Source organism: Rhipicephalus microplus, chromosome 4 (assembly GCF_043290135.1).
Source record: "Rhipicephalus microplus isolate Deutch F79 chromosome 4, USDA_Rmic, whole genome shotgun sequence".
In the NCBI taxonomy this organism is placed as follows: domain Eukaryota; kingdom Metazoa; phylum Arthropoda; class Arachnida; order Ixodida; family Ixodidae; genus Rhipicephalus; species Rhipicephalus microplus.
The window spans coordinates 37,213,677-37,232,189 of record NC_134703.1 but is presented as its reverse complement, the minus strand read 5'-3'; the positions used below and the strand labels follow the sequence as shown (position 1 = coordinate 37,232,189).

The following is an 18,513-nucleotide window of genomic DNA, read 5'->3' as shown; positions in this document are numbered from 1 at the left end:
TTAACATCTTTTCTTTAAAAAGACCCTGCTATCATAGACATAAAAACAAGAAAACTCTTGTTTTGCAATATTCAGTCATGATGGGTCTTGTGCTCAGGTATTGAAAGTAAGCTCTTACAAAGTGAGGTGTTAGCCAGTGCTAGCCAAAGTGAAAAAGCAGAAACAATAAAGAAGCTCACCTCATTGCATTCATCCACCAAGATGAAGAAAAGATCGAAGCGTGACATGATAGGGGGCGACAATGCAATGTTTTGTCGCAGTGACTTGGTACGATCGTAGCGACCCCCGATTGGATTGGCTGCTGCTAGGATGGACGTTCGTGCATTCAAAGTTGCCTGCAAAACAAAGAAGCAGTCAGTAATGCATACATATTGTATGTGCTTATACTGCATACCATTTTTATACATTGGGTGCAATCAAGTGAAAGCCGTGCAGGAAGTTTGGTTGGTCAGCGAAATGAGTAAGCTTCCACATCTCATGCTTGGATTTCATTATTGTAAATGTGGCCTCCATGAATGACTCCAGCCGCGCGCTACCAGAACTAATCATGGAGGCTACAATGCAAAAACAAAGAGCCTTTAAGTGATTGGGCACAACTATTCGACAACCATATAAAAAAGGGGGTTTATTTCTGAGGCACGAAAAACCGTCACACTCTTTCACACTTTCCACAAATTTCTAAGGCATCTTTCCATTGTTTCAACCACACGAGGCATCTACTCACTCTAAAACAAAAAAAAAAAAATCACACTACAGGTTGTCAAATCGTTGCGCTATTTCTTGGTGCAAAAGCGTCTACTGCAAGAAGTCTTGCTAGCTTTGATGTATGAAATGGAGATGGGAAAAAGCTAGCTTACCTTGACACCAGCTTTGGTAATTGAAATAGTCTGCTGTTCCATGGCTTCGTGAATGGCAACCTGATCTCGGAGTTCCATCTTGTCAAACTCGTCGATGCAGCAGACACCCTGAGAATGAATGCAGGAAACGTGTGAACATACAAAGCAGCAACTTCTCCTCGAGAAGAGACAAGAATCGAATCGCAACACTAATTGAATGTGCTACCACAGCTCGTAAGCAACGTTGTACTTGTGCCATTTCAAATCCAGAGCTTCTCGATCCACGGCAGTTCTTTCAAGCGCAAGTTTTCTCCACCTTCATTTCTAGCCAATCTCAACAAATAGCACATCATCTGTGAAATAGGAGTTGGACTATCTCATCTATATATGTACTATGCTGTCCTCATATATAGAACTCTGCGACTACTCAGGTCGGCATAAAAGCAGTTGTGCAACAAAACAAATTTGCAAGGACAATGAGTGAGAACAGTTCAATGGCTCTTAGAACGTTTGCGTTGTGGGACGAGCCTCGTCATGTAATCATAAAACAGTAATTTTTACACCACTTATTGAGAAACATCAATCCTTTAAAAACATATTTTAAATTATTGCGTTTTGGTAAAATATCTTTCTTTACAGGTGTCCTTTGGAGAAGCACAGGGTTGATGTATATGCGAGCGATTCACTCACGTTGTCAGCCAGCATGAGTGCACCAGCTTCAATGACGAACTCATGAGACTCTTCATCACGAACGACAGCTGCTGTGAGACCGGCTGCGCTTGATGCCTTGCCACTTGTGTATACGGCTCGCGGTGCGAATTCGGACACTTGCCTGAAAGTACCAACAGTAAGCTGCTCTGATTCAGCCGAAAAATGGTGACGGGAACCAAACACTAGGCCAAAACTCAACACAGTTGTTGACCGTTTATTCGGACTCAGCGAGAACCCTTGAAAAGTGCAAATGATTGCGAGTCCAAAAAAGAAAAAAGAAGAAAATTATTCAGCAATTCACTATCAAAAAAGTGCCTTTATTAACACATTTTTTATAATAGTGCGGGCAACACTTCATGGAAGCTGCTGTCCACCTGTGCTAGTTTGAGGACCTGACCGACGACCTCATCATCTTCAAACTTGGGAAAAACTCCTGAGCATCATCAGATTGAGGTCAGCCGCCTAACACCTGGTGAATAATCCCACCTTTCTTTGCTGTCGTCTATGTCTTGTAGTTGCCGCATTTTTTTTTTCTTAGCACCAACGATGCGGATAGAGTGCATGTTGTCAAAGCCATTCAGCAGTTTAAACCTTGCTCGTCAAGCGACAAACGAGGGTGAGATACAAAGCACAAGATGAAAATCAGGCATAGCAACAGAAACAACTGACAACACCAACTCTCATACACCAAAAGGGAATGACATTAGCCTACATCGTGCTGCAGTGCTTATAGAGTAGTCGGTGTAGTTGGGTAGTTCTGTCTTCCTCCATGTCATACGTGCAGTCATTCTCATATGCCACACAGAGTTGACTCTGAAGGTGGCTTGGCTAGCGATTTGGCCGTGGTAGCCATTCAATGGATACTTAGTTGAATAAAGTCGTAAGGTGCAACCAACAAAGACGGTGTTCAAAATCAACAGTGGTAATTTCTGTGTAGATTTTTACACTGGAACTATCTCCAGCCATAGCCAGTGCTGGCAACATAGGAATAATATTGTACCGTAAGTACCCGCATATAATACGAACCCGAATATAATACGAAGCCAAATTTTAAAGGAGCGAAAAGAAAAAAAGTACTCGCGTATAAAACGACGTAGGAAAGGTCGCCAAAAACACATTTATTGATCACACATCCGCCATGTCAATTGCTGTCGTCTTCAACTGCGCTTTCCTCGGACATTTCCTTGTCAGACAAATCCTCAAATAGATGCTCGTCTTTTGTGCCATCGAGGGCATTACTGATGCTGCACTTCTTGAAGGAACGGCAAACAAGGTCCTCTGGGATGCTTGCCCAAACGTTGTGGGGTCTCGAAATAGCGCATCCCCACAGCATCCACGATACATTTGCATAGCGTGGCCGGCGATGCCCGTTTAAGCCGCCTGGTCGGCGTCACTGCAGGCTCACCTGAGCGCATCTTTTCGGCATAGCAATGCATAACCGCATACTTGAACGGCTTATTTACACTAACTTCAAGAGGTTGCAGTCGAGATGCCATCCCACCCAGGATCACGACCAGTTCAGTGCCGCAGTCGCACAAGAGCCTCTTCATTGAATTGGCCAAATGGCAGCGAAACGCGTCCAGCACCAGAATGGACGAAAAAGACAGCAGGGCGCCAGGCTGTCTGCACCACACAGACTTTACTCAGTTTAGGACAAGATCTTCGTTCATCCAGCCTTTATCGTGGCATCTCACGATCACATTCTTTAGTAGCTCCTCCCCTTTTGGCATTGTCTTGCACTTGAAGACGACATAAAGTGGGAGCTTGTGGCCGTCCGCCGTGCATGATAAAATGACTGTGACACGCGTTTTTTCAATGCCGGTGGTACAGACAGACGCTAACCTGCTTCGAGCCCTTCTCATGAACTGTAAGGGGCGATGGCATGTCCAGGTAAACTCGCGTTTGATCGGCGTTGCCGATTTGTCCCAGCTGGAAGTTTTGCGAGAGGAGCAACATACCGTATAGTGCGGAATATAGGTCGAGATTTTTTCCAAAAAATTTCGCTAAAAAGTCACCCCTCGACCTATATACCGGCCCTTGGCATAAACAAAGTGATCGTCTGGCAACAGGGAGTGTCGCATGTTTTTTGGGCATCAGCATCGACATCGCCTCCATGGGCCGACGCCTCTGCCGACGCCATTTTTCTTTTCTTGTTCATTTCGTGTTCGTAGAGAGTGGCGACTTTTACTCTGCGACCAGCTATGAATACCGGGACGCGGCGCCAGTTCACCGCCGCGTTTAAAAGAAAAGTTATAGAATTCGCGGAAGTGAATGGCAACATGGCGGCACAGCGGCAGTTTGGAGTGTCCGAGAAAAGCGTCAGATACTGGCGCAACCAAAAATCCAAACTGTCAGTGTGTAACGCGAGGAAGACGTCGTTTCGCGGTCGCCGAGCTGTGCACCCGGAACTCGAGGACAAAGTGGCGGATTTCGTCCGCGAGTACCGTGCCAAATCCCTTCCCGTGAATGCGGAGCTCATTCGCTCAAAAGCCGTCGAGCTCGCCCGTGAAGCCGGCCTGTCAAAGAAAGACTTCAAGGGATCCATTTATTGGGTCCGTCGCTTTATGCGACGCAAAGGATTTGCGCTTCGACGGCGCACGTCGATATGCCAGAAGCTGCCGGAGATGTACGAGGACAAATTGATAGAGTTTCAACTCTATGTGAACAACCTCCGGCGGCAGCATGGCTACATGCTAGGCCAGATCGGCAACGCCGACGAAACGCCGGTGTGGTTTGACATGCCGTCGTCCACGACTGTTTGTGAACGCGGGGCAAAAGAGGTGAGGCTTTTGTCGACCGGTAGCGAGCATTCGCGCTTCACCGTTATGCTTTGCTGCACGGCCGACGGCAGAAAGTTGCCCCCCTTCATAATCTTCAAGCGGAAGACGATGCCGAAGGAGGCCTTCCCGCGGGATGTCGTCGTCCGCGTCAACGAGAAGGGGTATATGGACGAGGCCCTAATGCGCGAATGGATCCGCACAGTGTGGAACCGGCGGCCCGGAGCCCTCCTGCAGCGCCGGAACATGCTCGTGTTGGATGCATTTCGCGGGCATTTGACAGCATCGGTGAAGGAGAGCCTTCGCGACGGAAGGACGGATCTTGTCGTCATTCCGGGAGGAATGACATCAACACTTCAACCGTTGGACGTCGTCCTCAATAAACCTTTTAAAGACCGTGTGCGTGCGCTGTACACCGAATGGATGGCTGGCGACAACCCGCGGACCCCGACAGGCCGGCTGCGCAGGCCACCTCTCGCGACAGTTTGTGGTTGGGTCTCCGAGGCATGGAGGTCTCTGCCTGAAGAGATGGTGGTGCGCGCATTCAAGAAGTGCTGCATCAGCAACGCTCTCGACGGCACCGAGGACGACATGCTGTGGGAGGCGGCTAGTGACAAGCAGTCGTCGTCGTCGGAGAGCTCCGACAGCTCGGAGGACTGTGAGGACTGACTAAAGTGAAGCAGTGAACGATTCCGCGTTTTTCTTTTTTTTTTTTGCTGGTCAAGGTAAGGGGGTCGACCTATATTCCGCCTCGACCTATATTCCGCATTATACGGTAATCACATTGCGTTGAAATGAGATAAGAAGCTCTTCAAAGGTTTCAGGGAGCTTCTAAAAAATGGAGGTTCGCCAGCACAGGAAAAATCCGGCTCAGCACATGTAACGGGAGATCCATTGCTTGCTGGCTTTCAAGTCAGAGCTCAACATCCCCTTTTTTCTTGCCAGCTCCCTCGCTTTCATCTGCATCAACTCCATGTTGACTGGCAAGTGCGCCGCTTGCTGCTGTCGAACGAACTCTGTCAGTGCGAGTTCAATCTCTGGAAAGGCCCCTTTCTTTGGATCGCAAAGCTTTTTGGCTTTCCACTGCATGCGGAAAAGGCTTCTCTCTGTCGTCACCATCCACGGACACTTCCCTCAGCGACTCCGAACTGTCTCCCGGCTGCACTGTTGCTGATTTCCTCAGCAGCTGCGATGACCTTTCTTTTGAATGCAGCCGAGTACTGGTTTCGGTGTCCTGGCATGTCGCACCTTTGCGAAGTGAGGCACAGAACACAGCGAGGTTCACACGTCCGCTGTCCAAGTACACGCTCAAAAAACTCAACAACAAAGAAAGAAATGGTTCTAGCGCTCACTCTTGCAACGCGAGGGTGCGAAGGTAACAAAGCCAAGCCGTAGCCACTCATAGACAAAATGAAGCCGTAGCCAAACGGCAGTTACGAAACCAAAACTTCAAGCCCAACTTCGTTTTTCGAGCAAGTTTTCGTTCGGATCCGCACGTAGTACAAAGCGGAAATTTGTAACGCCAATATTAGGAAAAGAAATTTCGTATTATACACGGGTATTTACGGTAATCATCGCAGACAGCTTGTCACGGCATTCGACGTCGCACTTGATCAGCCAGCTAGGGTTTAAAAATCTGACACACAATGGGGTGTTCGAATGATGCACTGTAGGGCCTCTGGAGCTGCAAAGGTGTCCGAATAAATGAGTGTCCGAATTTACAGCGTCCGAATAAATGGTCGGCAACTGTAGTACCTAATGCATAAGGTTGCATCCAGGTACTATTTGTTCAACCCACAAATCTAAAAAGAAAAATCTATCGCGTGCTTGTAGATAGTTTCATCAATAGTAACAGTATCATGTTCTCTTATCAAGCACTACACTCAAACCTCGATATAACGTAACTGGATATAACAGAATATCGGTTATAACGAAGTAAATGAAAAATAGTCTTGCAATAGATGTAGTGTTAGGAATAATCCTTTATAACGAATTTTTAGATACAACGAACTTGAGGTGAGGTGTGAGGTGCAACTTTGTTATAATGAGGTTCGAGTGTACTGATATCAAAACACCCTCACTTTATCTGACCACCCGTCTCTGTCTTGATCATTTTTTTAAAGCCCATCGCATAAGAGCGCTTGAACATTGTGACACGAAAATCACTGGTGTATCAGGGATTTACCTTCAAGCGCTCCTGTAACATTCTGTGAATGTGGCAAGTAAACTTGCATAATATAATCGGTAGGCAGATAATGTCATCAATATAACAGCTGAATCATGCACAAAATGAGCTAATCAAATATGTTTTCAGCACTAGATTTTTGCAATCAATACATACAAGTACGATCAATTAAGGGATGTGTTCAATTGTATCTTGGCTTGACATGCCAAAAATTCTACATGCACTCTTGTAGGATGTTGACTATCTAGATTTACCCAGCATGGTGGTTTCGGGTCATTAAAACCCGACAATACCCAATGCCTCTTTAAATGTATTAACAGAAAAGCTCTTTTTAGCCGAGGTTTTCATGTCTGGCATTGTGTTAGCCCTGATCACGTGGCCTTGCATTGTGGCGAGACTGAGCTTCGGTGGGAAGGGAAGGACAGCATGCACTGCGAGGTGGAGGGAGGAGGATGTTGAGGGGCGTGAACCTTCGAGAAATGCAACAAGATGGGGTGACAGCGAGGCACAGTGGAGTATGAATGAGCATATCAGTGCTAGTGTTCAGGAGTTGGTGCTTTCAAGATAGCAAACATTTCTCATTCTCTCGATGAAGAAGGTGTCTGACGTGTGAGTCAGCAAGAGTTGACACAAGAGCAGGCACGTGGTGGCCCAGCCAACGACGATGTTCGTGCAAGAGGTCAAAGCTGAGTGTTGACGAAAGGAATACTTGAAAAATATAAGAGTACGATATAGCTTGTTGAAACACATGCATAGGCTTCGCTGTTTCGACGGTGCTCGTGAAGTGGAGCTGGCTAAACTTTTAAATAATAAAAGGCCGTGAAAGCAATAGCATGTCGTGCGGCTGTATAGCAATAAAATTTGCAGCGGGCATGCTGATGGCCACTAAAGAGCATGCTCGCTAAATCCATAAATACCAAACGCAGTGCCTACTTGAGAAACTGGCTCTTGGCTGTGCTGGGGTCACCCACAATGCAGATGTTGATGTCGCCTCTCAGGGTGGTATTTTCCTCCGTTGTCTTAGGCACTCCACCAAAGAGCATAATCAGAATACCACGCTTTATCTCGTCGTTGCCTGTGGAGTGAAGTACACGAAGCACAAAAAGACGTTTTTGCACTCTTTTCCTGCAATGTTTGCAGACATAAGCCAGTTGAACTGAGTACAGATTTACAGACACCTACAACAGCACTACTCGGAAGGCATAAGTTGCAAAATAATAATAAACAAATAGTACACATGTTGACTGATAAGGAAGCACAAAAAGGTGGTGCACACTAACAATCTATTGCATTATGAACAAAGCTATGCTAATACTAACATGTGCTTGATGTGGTACTTAAATGGCTCATTCAGGCACATATCAAGCGGCTACAGTTGGGATGTCCTACCGGGGTGACGACGAACTCTGCCCAGAAGTCATGCAGCAGTCGCATCAGTGAGGCAACACCAAAACACTACGAGCATAAGTATGGATGGGAGCCTGAGCAGTGCTCCATAGCTCTTGAAGTCCATCAATTCCTGTTCAGTACCAGAAAACTCCATTTCCTGGCCCCTGGAGAAATTACTCTCAGGACATTGCACACAAGGAGGGCTTCCTTCTGTTTCCCCTCGCCACGAATGCTTTGCTCATCTACGCTGAACGGCCACCCCGCAGCACAGTTGCCTATGGTTGGTTGTTCCTCAGATTCCTGGCGCAACCCATCACGGGGGATCGGCCATGAAACGGACGGTGCCTCATTTGTGAGGTGGAGTTGTTTTACCACCCAGATTATTTAGATAACGATGTTTAAACAAAGAACCGATTGGAAAACGATAGATTAGAAATAAAATAGAGGTAATAAAAAGAACGAACAGGCTAATATAATTTGAAATAAAGTGAATTTATGCCTCAGCTTAACATTCTAATCGTTTTGTTGCCTTTAGAAAGTCGCATACGGCCTCGCAAACACTCCTGTGGATAAATCCCTTTTCAGTTGCTCCAAAGGAGAGGACCACCGGAAGGAATAGATTTAGAACCAACCTACGGAGAGGTTCTTCTAACAGTCTCCTCCGTTGGTTTGTGTATAACCTGCATGTTAAGAGGAAATGGTGAAGGGATTCACTCTCGTTGCAGTGGAGGCATAGGGGAGACTGTGCCAGACCAGACCTGTGTAGATAAAAGTTCAGAGGGGAGACTCGGCATCTTAGTCTCGTAATTGATATCTCCGCCGTTCTAGAGGAGCACCATCGATTTTTTCAAGGGTACTTAAGATGGGAAAAATCCGATGTTGCCAATCGAGAATTTTCAAAGTGATCTGACATGACAAATTTTTCAAAGCGTGCCACGGCGATAAATGCTAGCGTCAGTAATACAGAAATTATGGGATAATTATGTGAGGCCACTGCGAGTGCATCTGCATATTCATTGAGGGTTAAACCTTTATGCCCTGGTATCCACACTAAGCGAATGAGTCGTAAATGTCTTGAGGCAAGGTCGTAAAATACTTTTAAAGCATTGGACATATTAGGCGCAGCTAATGAACTACACACAGACAAGCAGCCTGAAAGAATAATAGCATCTGTTATTGCTTGAAGTAATTTTCGTAACGCTAAGAGAATTGATAGTAATTCCGCTTGATAAATAGGTGTAAAATCTGGTAAACGAATCGAAAAAGACCAATCCAACACTGAAGATGCAATTCTGACTCCTGCCTTTTCTTCGCGAACTGAAGCATCCGTTGCTATTACAATCTTTATGTCTAATCTTGCCAGGTGGTCTTTCAAAATGGCATATAGATATCTACTGGAAAGAGTTTTGTAATTATTAGGGAAAATACTGTTTTGGCAGCTGACATGACCTTTCTTTTAAAAGCAGCCGAATACCGCCTTCGGAAATCGTGTCCGTCATGATGTACGACTAACACTAGCGCTACCTAGTGCAGAGGCCTGATGATGATGATAGCGCCACGCATTGCCGAAATCGAAACCGATTTTTGGTGGACGATTCTTGGGATCCACATATAATATGGGGCATAAATTTCGCATCTAGAACCAGAAAAAACTATATATAATACTTGGGTTCTTAGGGGAATAGCCATACTGACAACCATGAGGGTAATTAGATATGAAGAAATTTTGTTTCATGATTGCATATGCAAGTCTGAACTCAAAATATTGTGCCTTCAACAGAAAGGCAGTACATACAATCACTTATAATGACATCCAAGTGCCTAGAAAACCCCATCCTGCAGAAAACAATGTGTCGTGTCATGACTAACAGCCCTACAGCAATGCACTGCAGCAGAAAAACGTGAGGCCAAATTTTTTGTGTCAGTACCCCTTTGATGTTACATCATGACTCTCAGTACATCCACCAATTCTGCAGTCAGGAAAGCAGCAATACAGAATTTTGAGCAAGTGAAATTGTAAGACAAGCAGACTTGCGTACACACCGTGAATAGTGGGGAACAAACTTGCAATCAAGTTGTGGTACAGATTCTTGTCCTGGCTCATGGCGTAAATGCGGTCCCACTGCTCAGGGGTCAACTGCTGCTTCATGGCTTCTGGGGTTAGCTCTTCTGCCGATGCTGCCTTGCCTCCCAACTGCATGAGAAGCGCAGGCATGAACATATTGAGGCTGGCTTCTTTAAAACCACAAAATCGGCTCGACATACGAACATTGTCATTAACAGTCATATAGTCATAAACAGTACATTGGCGAAACAGGACAGCTTGTTAATGTTAGGTTAAATGGTCATTGCGTGGACACAGCAAAGAGATTACTGAAAGCAGTGGCACAGCATGTCAATGTAGCAGGACACAACTTTGACAATCTCAAACCATACAGTGGACTCCTATTCAACGAAACTCGGTGAAACGAGAAAGCCGCATTAACGAAACTATCTAGGGCCATTTGGTTGGTCTCCTATATATTTAATGATAAAAATTTTCAGGTAATTGGAACATTTTTTTTAGCTTACATCGGTTAAATGAAACTAAAACAGGCAAAATCCATTAATGACATAAGTGGCCACGGCAGTCTAGCAACCATAAAACAAATGCCAAAACTAGCCTAGCCAAGCCAATTCAGCGATTGCACATGTATTTACGCCGAGCAGCAATCGACGTCTTGTCGTGAACATGAGAAGACAGCCTTGAGGAACCTATAACTGAAGTTCAAGGTGAGGACCGGTGCTCAAGTGCTAATGAGATGGTGAGTGATCCCGGGCCCATTTCAGTGGCTGACAGTGCAGCAAGAGATCCTGTCATCCTGTTGCAGCGCTACTTTGAACATGATGGTGGCAAAAAGTTCCTGCCCAGCCTTTCAGCAATGGGCTCCTACTATGTGAGAAAGTGCTCTAACAAGGTCAAGCAAATTGTTATAACCTCCTTTTTTCCGAGTCAGCAATATTAGAAACACTTTTCTTTCTAATCAACTATAGTAGTATTGCATACTTCAAAATGTTTCTGTCCAGTCAGTCACAGTTGGTGATTTTGAAATAAAGTCATATTTAATTCATTTTGTGGGCTTTGCTTAAATGAAACCTCTCATAAATGGAACAAATTTTCTAGCCCCTTCTTGTGCCATTTAAGAGGAGTCCACTGTACATTCTTCAGTCAAACTTCCGGTCCGCAAGAGAGAGAAAATATAGAGTCGTACCTTATTCACAAGTTCAATATACTCCAGTCAGTAGGTACTTTGTTACATAGAGGTCACAAATACATGACCGGGAAATAGAAAAACTTTGTTATCGTTAGCGTAACACACATTAAACATAGCCTTGCACTCGAGCCACTGAAAATTTGCCGCGACATCTCACTTTTATCACTATTTCACAAACTCATCCACACCAGCATGATGCCATCTGTTCAACTTAATCTAGCACATCGAACTTCGAGCAGACTACATAACACCTTTAGCTTATCACGCATGCACGGCAATACTAACACTTTCAACCAGTCGGCTCTTCCACGAGCTATTCGTTTGTGGAATGATTTGCCAGATGATCTTGCGTCAGAACAAGACCACACAAAGTTCTATCATACTCTTAAAAAATACTTATGCACCAAAAACTGCTCTATCGCATCTTCGTAATCATCAGTGTTTATAGGACTGTTGCCGATGTTTTTGCACTATTGCTAAGTTGTAGTTACTGTCATAATAGTTTTTTTTTTTTTGTATTTCACCTTCACATACTGTAACTCACTTTTCTAGTGTGTATTTTGCTTACATGTTCATAAGTTGAACTGCATTTTTGATTATATTCATTATTTGCCTATGTATGTGTAGATATTATGTATATATATTTTTCTAACATATTATCTGTACCGCCCCTCTTACACAATGCCCCTCGAGGGCTCTGTAAGGTACTGTAAATAAATAAATATTGAGGAATTAATTATATGCAGGTTTAACTGAAGCATGTGGGCATAGTGGTCTTCAAAAAGACCTACTGCTGAGCACACCAAATGAGAATGCGATGTGACTCTTCCCTGTTTTGCATTTCCTTCCCCATTTGTTCGCGCAAAATGGCATGAGGGCTTGACAAGCACGGCCTTTGGGATGCCTAACCATGTGATATATTTTTGGTGCTTTCAGTTTTAGAACACACATCTTGAGACTACGCTTTTTTTAGCTTTTCGCTCCAAAGAAGCAGCTGCCTGCTGCCGAGCCCAGAGTGACATCACTATCCCCAACATGTCGACAACGGGGACTTGTTTTCTTTGCTATTTGTGGGCAGCGTTGTGGTGTTGTCTTTTGCGGCTTGTGTACTTCTCGCCTAATGACCCTCATTCCTGATAAATCCTCATTCGGAAGTCGAACTAAGCATTGACCCACTCGTAGTGATCAAAGTTATGACTGGCGCTTGGAGCAATGTCGAATAAAGCACAGTCGTGAACTGTTTCCTAGTGGGCTTCAGTGCCAGGTGACAACATTGGGTGCGTCATGACCACTGACAATGGCGTATGAAGCCTCAGTGTATCCTGCAAATCATTAGCGTTTCTGAGCACAATCTTGGACAACGAGCGTTTTCATCGGTGCAGATGACGACGTACCTGTTTTTGACTGCACCAATGCCTAAATCATGTTTGACGATGCTGGTGCCGCGGAAGTGTACCCGTGCAGTTATGAACATGACAACGCTGGCACTGCCGCCGCTAACCAACCTTTTACCGCACTGCGGAGCCTGCATCGATGTTCAGTGTCGATAACCGCGATTGTGGCTGAAGGGGCTAAGTTTGCTTGTTTGGAAAGCTTCAATAATATTGAGAATGGCTTGAACTTGGTGGTGTGCAAAAGGTAAGATTACAAGCTATTTTCATACGAAATTAAGTGAGATGACCTGTAAAATTAGACGTTCACACCTTATTCTCTATTGTGAGCGAATCATCATGTTAGCGCTTGTTACGATCTTCGAAAACTTTTTTAAAGCCTGAAATGCTCTAATTTAGGCCATATATGTATACATCTTATACTTCAATTTATTTATATATCGAACTATTTTGCGATCCTTTTTCAGTTCGATATATCCGGGATTGAATTGTAATGATTTTTATGTGAAGTTTAGCAGATTCAACATTAGTGACAAAATGGAGGAACCTCTCTGCCAGTCACATTTTAAAGCTGTCTGTGGCACAACCATTAGGTTCCGCTGCCTTGTAGAGAGTATGTCACAGGTGTTGTACAGCCCGTTCAACCTTATTCCTTTTTGGTGGAGTGGCAAGAAATAAAATATCACTACCGCAGTACAGTGCGTGGATGCCTGCTCACCCTGGGGTTGGTCTGCTCAACAGTGCAGGCCAGAAAGGCAAGCCTGTAGGACATCTCACGCACACCAAGGTTCTTCAGGCCACGCACACCCTCGGTCTCAAAACCTTCCATGCCTTTGTGGTGGGCCGCACTTTCAGTGCGCAGACCTGGAGCACAATATGAACAGACGAATAAGGGACAGAACAGAAAGAGATGGACAGAATAGAGGAAATGAAGCTGGCTGCTTCATGACAGCTTAAAATGGCATGGATCTGACACCTTAACAGAAGTTGGTAGAGTGGGGAAGGGGGAGAAAGCATGAAAAAGAAAAGTAAGCTGATTTGTGGCATTTTATGCACCAAGGAAGATGCACAAACGACACAGAGAGGAAGAAGTAGAAAAGACAGGGCTCAAAGCTGGCACCTCTGCTTACATAAGCTTCTGTGCTCAAATTAAGGAACAGATAAAAGTGTGCATGAAAAATTAAATTCAGATCGCTACATTTCATAAAAAGGTGATAGTAAAGATACATGAGTTACTATAGATCTCAGTTTAAATACGGAGATGTTTTCTAAGATTAGCATATTAAATGCGTAGTTCCTACTAGGTTTTATCTCATGGGCAAACACTATGGAATTTTGTGCTCATTCTACACACTGTTTACCTTCTTTTTCACTATCATGCACGTATATGCCTCTAAAGTGGACAAGGTAATTCAATGGAGTCAGCATGGGCAGTACCATTTTTACATTTCCAAGAATCTGCATACCTTAATTAAGATAATAAGTTGGACTTATAAGCATAGCATTTCAATTTCTGAGTGATCAGCAATGAAATGCTTTAAAGGGCAAAAGTGAAACCATGAAGTTGTATAAAACATAATTGTTATCTACACTGATGATGATGATGATTGGTGGTCTTGCGCTTTGTAACGGGTAGCCGTAGTTTCGTGCCCCAAAACCGGCGTGACAGAGAGATTGCTGTGTAAATAAAACATTGTTGCATTGGGACAGTATCACTGACAGCAATACCAAGTATAGGGATCTTTAAAACTGAGCGCTGACGAGGCAAAAAAAAAAAAAAAAAGCCCAATGGCTGCCTTCATGGCTCAAAAACCACATTAAACGCAATGAATAATCGCCTAAAATGAGATAAATGGCTTTTCTGCATTACCATTTTGTTAGAGCTCATGTGATCATTGCTCATAGTGCATTTCCACCCACCTGGCGTGGCTAGCTGGCTGACATCAGGAACTACAATGAGCGTGCCCGTGAAATCACACCTGTCACCAGCTTGGGCTACTTCAACTGCCTCTGCACGCACAATAACCTCCACACTGCATAAAAGAGAAAAGAAGTCAGGTTAGATTACATAGTAAACATGTACCAGCAAAAGAAATGATAAAATAAAAGCAGGCTTTGCTAACCTGCAACCACGCGTACTGCAAAGCCGTTCATAGCTCTAAAGCCCATATACATGCCTGGGAAACTGTTTCTCTTCAACATTTCACTTTAGTACTTCTGACCACACAAGGGATATAACAAAAAGGGTAGCCCTTGAATGAGTAAAAATTCATTTACTCAAATTTATCAATATGGGAAACAATCTCATAATTTCACTAATGTGGAGTTAAAGAGGCTATAAAAAAAAAAAAAAAACATGAATGCATTTTTATATACTGGGTGAACCTTGCAATCCCATTCTTAAATTTTACAGAAGGGGCAAGCAAGGTCAGCGCATTTTCACTCTCTTTACAACCAGCAACGGTGCAAGACCTGTCTTCATCTGAATCCTGCTTTTGCTGGTAATGCATGCTATACTGAAAGAAGCGAATTTCGCAAATGGACTCATACCTGCGTGGAATGTTTCCTCGCGGAAGTTCAGCCTGTGTTTCCTGAATGCGAACCTTTTGAAAATCCACAAACGTTGACTTGTTTGTGTCAAGAATGAAACGTGTCCTGTTCTGGCACACAGGGTTTCTGCAGATGGTCGGCTGTAATCGCAGGATAAAGAGACAAAAAAAAAAAGGGGGCACATGAGCAAGCGAACATAGTAGGTAATCAGCCTAGTAGCCTGTGCTGCTCGAATGAGCAGGTTAGGTTTAGTACTGGTATGAGTAAAAGCTGGTGAATAAGAAGGAGTGTCAGCCACGGTTTACCTGTGTGTATTTGAACTGCTGCTCAACACCGCTGACAACTGTCTGGCAGTCGACGCAGGTGAATGTGCCACTGACAAGCTCTGGGTGCACCGGATGAGTACGCACAACTTGGCCACTGATCTTCAACAAGCTGCCAACTTTAGCAGTTGTTAGCTCTCGCACCCTGCAACATGTGGGGGGTTTGACAATGAAAATGCGTAGCAAAAAGCTTGACGTAAATAGTGCTGAAGTGTTACTGGTGCACTGCCAGTTGACACTAGCACAAGGAACCTTATGCAGCTCTTCACAATTGCTAATTCATGTTTTTGCCAAAATTATTTGTTACAATGTGGCAAAAATAAGGTATGGCAGATTTTTTTAGTGCACATACTGTAATTTGTTAAGCTGGCATGGTCTTCATGGCAAATGAGCCAATTAACAATAAACGCGGCTTATTTCATTTAGGGCAGCTTCAGTTCATTCTACGGAAGGCTTGTTACCCAGTAATAAGCACTTGGAAATAGAATTTCTACTGCCACCTTAATTTGATCGTGCTTTAGACACCGACATCAGCCAATAGGAAGTATGCACTGAGCCTAGCTCTGCAAGGGGGGGGCAACACCATCGCCATGCCATTTTCAAGGTCCGTTCGCACGCCCCGTCCTGTTGTTCGTGCTTCAACTTGCGGGATGTATTCTGCACGACGAAACACGGGGTCTTTAGACACCTAAGTAACCGTACGGATATCGGACACAGCACATGAAGCAAGTTTTATGTGCGTGCGGTAAGTACTCCAACCTCCAAAATGGCGACACCGACGCTAGCGATCATGGCGGATGACGTCAAGAGCATCCCCCCGCGCTATAGCAAGATAAAAGTACTGACCAATACCAATCAGGCATTACCTCGAATAGTATATGACCCTGTATGTGCAGCTACGCTAACAATGTTGTGGTTTTTTGAGCCATCAATGCTTTATTTTTTTTATTTACACACTAAGTACTTACTTGTGCCTCGTAGCCACGTCCACAAAGCTGACATAGTACTCTTTTTCGACATTCACTTCAGCATGGTCCCGAACAAAGTTGCGTAAAGCACGACACAGGTAGGGGTACACACTGTAATGAGAAAGTGAAAGGAGGGCTTCACAAAAAGTGGAATGCCACAGTGACTTGTGTTTTAACATTGGAAGGGTAGCAAACTGTCTTCCCACTAATAAACAAGACAATGTAATCAATGTGACTCACCGATAATACTCCTCTTGGACGACAGTAGCAAGGCTCTGGTTGAAGCGCTCAACGTCAGCAAAGCTCACTTCGAGTGTGTTACGCTCTGGCTTCACCAGGTTCCTCGCTTCCTCAACATACTTGACCTCATTCCGTTCATTCTTGCATCTGCGTGCAATATATTTACAAATACAGTTAAGCGTGAAGTCAGGACTTGCAGTACATTTTTGCCAAGACAGAACTATTTGAGGCAACATCCAACATAAACATACAATACTATGGACCTCACTAAGTGACACGATGAATAAGTGTACAATAAAGCAAAGTGAGATGGCTAAAGGAATAATAACCAACTTAATACGAATAAGAATTGTGTGGATAATAATGCATAATGGCTAAGTTTCATTGAGGGGTATGTCTTGCTTACAGAAAAGTACCAGCTATCTCTCAAGTTGTCCAAGTGAGGAATATAAGCACAAATAAAGCATGGGTCACAAACATTCGTTTGGTGAACAAAGAGTAAAAAATGCATGCCAAATAATGTTTTAATCAAGCAACCTTATAAAACACTTCTCTCGTACATAATTTCACGCTTCTGTTTTTGATCTTGCATCAACCTGCACTACTTTGACCTCTACAGAAATTTAGTGCATTTACAGTACATATTGTAATGATGAATGTAGTGGGTCAGTTCTTTATTATAATATAAAATATTTCTTTGCCACTCTGTAATCCTTTTTTTTTTCCACTGGCTTCCTACTGACCACTGGTGAACTTTATTACATTTTTCATTATTAAAGGAAAAATCTTAGCAGCTGTACTCCTTAAATGAAAACAAGAAACTAGTGTAGGCAACCAATAAAGATTCTGTGCAAGAATTCCTCAGTTCCTTCAATGTATTCGTGTAAGATAAACCAACCAGGCAAACCAAAAGCTAAACTTGGGAACATTGGAAACTAAACAAAGAATTCAGACTTGCTTAGCTCATCAGGAAAATATCCCAACAGAGCACGCCTTAAAGAGGCCTACGAGACGCAAAATATACACCTGTGCCGCAAGTTCTCCGAATGAAATTCCGACTCGTGCATCCGGCATGAACAGTTGATCTAACAAGTTCACTTTAGATCTCAAACCTTGATATGTGAACACAATAACAGTCTCAGGCAACGGCATTGCGTGTGCCAACCGCGCGAATAATTTTTCTGTGATAAAGAAACCACCGCACATTTATGGAGAATATGGTTGAGAGACATGAGCATTAAGTGAGAATATTTTTACATATTTCTACAGATAAAACAAAATGCTCCCAAACGATAATAGCTGTAGCTTAAAAAATAATTTATCTGCAAGCAAGGACTATTTGAAACTCCCGTATAAAGCGAAACAAGTGACGATCGTGCACAAAAAGTCGGGGAGAAGCGACAGCGAGCGCGCCTTTGTCCGCGACATTTTTAAAGAGCCACCATTTTAGCGGCGGCAACTCACTCTTCGAGAAAATCTTGAAACAACTTCTGGCAGCGGTCCCCAATGTCATCCTTGACTTGTACGGGTCCTGTTCGAAGGTCTGCTACATCCATGGCGCAGTGCAAAGTCTCGCAACTATTTTTTCAAGAGGGGAATAACTTTTAACGCACACTAGCAGGTGGCCCTCTGTTACCCGCACAAGCTGTTCTTTCCCGCAAAAATGCGACATTTGCGCGCGCTTTTCTGCCCAGCGTTGGCAACTAAGCCGAAGTCACGTCAAGTTTTGTTGTTTCGGTTTTAGTTTTTTTAGCATTGCAGTTATACAAAATCTTTACATGTACTGTTATTTATTGTTTTTCTTAATACTTTGGTGTTTTTGGTTGCTTTTAAAAGTTTGTACAGCATTATAGGTTTCTTATACGAATAACTACAGGCTTTTTTATCAC

At 43.8% G+C, this 18,513-nt stretch overlaps 1 protein-coding gene across 1 annotated transcript in view; it reads right to left on the bottom strand.

Moving 5' to 3' along the window:
* Positions 1-18,297, bottom strand: part of LOC119171883 (minichromosome maintenance 6) — a 41,328-nt gene extending 23,031 nt beyond the window's left edge. Inside the window, exons 1-12 of the mRNA XM_037422752.2 lie at positions 18,089-18,297; positions 16,625-16,771; positions 16,385-16,495; positions 15,399-15,561; positions 15,094-15,233; positions 14,464-14,576; positions 13,262-13,407; positions 9,942-10,092; positions 7,443-7,584; positions 1,527-1,668; positions 858-965; positions 180-335 (exon numbers count right to left, since the gene is read on the bottom strand). Coding sequence (XP_037278649.2) covers positions 180-335; positions 858-965; positions 1,527-1,668; positions 7,443-7,584; positions 9,942-10,092; positions 13,262-13,407; positions 14,464-14,576; positions 15,094-15,233; positions 15,399-15,561; positions 16,385-16,495; positions 16,625-16,771; positions 18,089-18,180 — 1,611 coding nt within the window. The 5' untranslated portion in view covers positions 18,181-18,297. The remainder of the gene's footprint in view (positions 1-179; positions 336-857; positions 966-1,526; positions 1,669-7,442; positions 7,585-9,941; positions 10,093-13,261; positions 13,408-14,463; positions 14,577-15,093; positions 15,234-15,398; positions 15,562-16,384; positions 16,496-16,624; positions 16,772-18,088) is intronic.
* Positions 18,298-18,513: the final 216 nt, after the last annotated feature.